Below are 2,522 nucleotides of genomic sequence, written 5' to 3'. Positions count from 1 at the left end.
TTGATCTCTCTCTCTCTCTCTGCAGAATGAAGGGCCGTCTCAATGTTTACCACCCTATTATTTTTAATCAATCTGCTTGGACAGCAATGACACATCTCTGAGGCAGATGAGTCTTGAACCTGAACCTTCTGACCCAAATGTAGAGACAAGACCACTATGGCTTACCATCCAAGGAGACAGATTTCTGTCCAGTTAAGGGCAGCAAATCAATTCCCCTTGAATCGAGTTGGCCCTCCAGCATTGATTACCCAGCTGGCATCCTTAAACCTGTCTCAATGCCAACATAAAGCTGGCGCCGTGATAAGAATTCCAAAAGATTGCCTGGGGCAGTGACTTTAAAACTCAGAAACAGTCTTGATCTTTGTTTTCCAACCTGTGAGAACAAGCTCAGTCATTGGGACTTTACTAGATTTAAATCAGATTGCTAAATAATTGGAATTAGCAAATGGCACTGAGTTCGCACAAGTAACTTCTGGTGTTGTGTTGGACCATAGTTTTGTCATCCATTAATCTGTAATATACAAGTGAAATACTGCAAATGCTGGAAAGCTGAGATAAACTAATCTGTAATTAACCTACAGCTAGATCGAATGAAGAGGAAAAACTGCTGAATACATTGTTGGGCAATTATGATAAGAGAATACGTCCTGCCAAGTTTTATGGTGATATCATCGATGTGACTCTGAAACTTACATTAACCAATCTCATCTCATTGGTAAGGAAATTCTTAAAGTGTCAACATTGTCAGTGCCTTAGGATGAACCTAAGAATCTCCGCTCTTTGTTCGACCAATGTAGGGTCTCTTTAGTTCAAGTTTGTCTGCAGTCAACTAATAAACTCACTTAACCCCTCCAATGTGATTGGCTCAAACACAACTCACTTAACATATTTTACCCCATCCCTCATTAAATAGGAACCAAAAGAACTGCGGATGCTGTAAAAGCTCAGCAGGTCTAGCAGCATCTGTGAAGGAGAAAACAGAGTTAACGTTTCGGGTAATGTTTCAGTTCTGAGGAAGGGTCACCGGACCTGAAACGTTAACTCATTAAATAGGATTTGAGTGATACGAAGTGTTGGAATCCCTGATGCAGAGAGATGACACGCAATGTCCTTGACATTACTAGGAAAATATCAGACCCTGTTACCACTGCTGCCTGACAGTGCCGGGACCCAGTTTTAATTCCACCCTCCGGTGACTGTCTGTGTGGAGTTTGCACATTCTCCCTGTCTCAGCGTGTGTTTCCTCCACGTGCTCCGGTTTTCTCCCACAGCCACGAAGGTGTGCAGTTATGGTGGACTGGCTGTGCTAAATTGCCCATTGTGTGCAGGTTATGTGGGTTAGCCATGGAAAATGGAGGGTTACAGGGCTAGGGTAGGGGAGGGTGGATATGGGTGGGATGCTGTTTGAAAGGTCAGTGTGGACTTGATGGGCTGAATGGCCTACTCATGCGCTGTAGGGATTCTATGATTCCGTGTACTCAGTTTCCAACTTTGCAAAGTTCCTGACGTTAGATCTTCCGCCAAATAGCAATACACGTGCAGTGACATCTATCTGTTTTTAAATTCCTAAACAGAAAGAAAAGGAGGAAACACTTACCACAAATGTATGGATTGAAATTGTAAGTATTACTTTGACTAGTCCTGTGGCAGTAACAGTGTAGAAAATATTGATTGTTCACATTTATTAATCTTGGAGCAACATTCAGGTGAGAATCAGAAGTGAGACCATTATTCATGTTGGGCGTTTCAGTTACACTCATTAACACGAAGCGTCAAGTTCCAGTTTATAATGCGCACAGATTGTTTTAAAACAGTGAAGTAGGAGGTATGGATAAACATGGTTTTGCATTTCCCATTTTGTTTTTAAATAGCAATGGAAAGATTATCGATTATCTTGGAACAGTTCTAATTACGCAGGCATTGATCTGGTAAGAATCCCTTCCCAGCAGATCTGGCTTCCTGAGATCGTCCTTGAGAACAAGTATGTGCTTCCAATCGGCAGTCAATTCCGACATGTAATTCATTTGCCGCAGTGTGATTCTATCAGAATGATTAGATTTTGTATACATTCTGACTGTTGATGTTTCTTTCTCCCTCTCTGCAGCATTGACGGTGGGTTTGAAATTGCTTACTATGCTAATGTTCTGGTCTCCAGTGATGGCAGTATTTATTGGCTGCCACCTGCTATCTATCGAAGTGCCTGTCCAATTACTGTGACGTACTTTCCCTTCGATTGGCAAAACTGTTCCCTTGTTTTCAGGTAAGAGCCCACAGCAAGATTAAGATTCCAAATAAAGAGGAGGCACGCTATTTCTTTAACACATACCACAGGCAGAACTCCTCTTCCAAACACCTAAGCTGCAGCTGGAACATTGGCCCTGATATTTATGGGAAACATTCCATGAAAGCAGGGGAGACACTTTTGCCTGCAAGTCTCGGTTTCACTGCAGGTTTGCCTTTGCAGCATCTGTTGTTTCACTTTGAACAGGTCCCCGGCACAGAAACCAGTCTGATTGACTCCC

The 2,522-nt window shown here is 42.5% G+C and overlaps 1 protein-coding gene across 1 annotated transcript in view; it reads left to right on the top strand.

Moving 5' to 3' along the window:
* The first annotated feature begins 445 nt into the window (after positions 1 to 445).
* The window catches only part of chrne (cholinergic receptor, nicotinic, epsilon), a 32,132-nt gene continuing 30,055 nt past the window's right edge, over positions 446 to 2,522 (top strand). The window contains 5 exon segments of the mRNA XM_048620257.1: positions 446 to 501; positions 580 to 715; positions 1,575 to 1,619; positions 1,872 to 1,981; positions 2,105 to 2,260. Of these exon segments, the coding sequence (XP_048476214.1) occupies positions 446 to 501; positions 580 to 715; positions 1,575 to 1,619; positions 1,872 to 1,981; positions 2,105 to 2,260 (503 nt within the window).

Source organism: Rhincodon typus, chromosome 45, assembly GCF_021869965.1.
Source record: "Rhincodon typus isolate 14 chromosome 45, sRhiTyp1.1, whole genome shotgun sequence".
Classification (NCBI taxonomy): Eukaryota; Metazoa; Chordata; class Chondrichthyes; order Orectolobiformes; family Rhincodontidae; genus Rhincodon; species Rhincodon typus.
The sequence above is the reverse complement of the archived record's forward strand: the minus strand, read 5'-3'. Positions and strand labels throughout refer to the sequence as shown.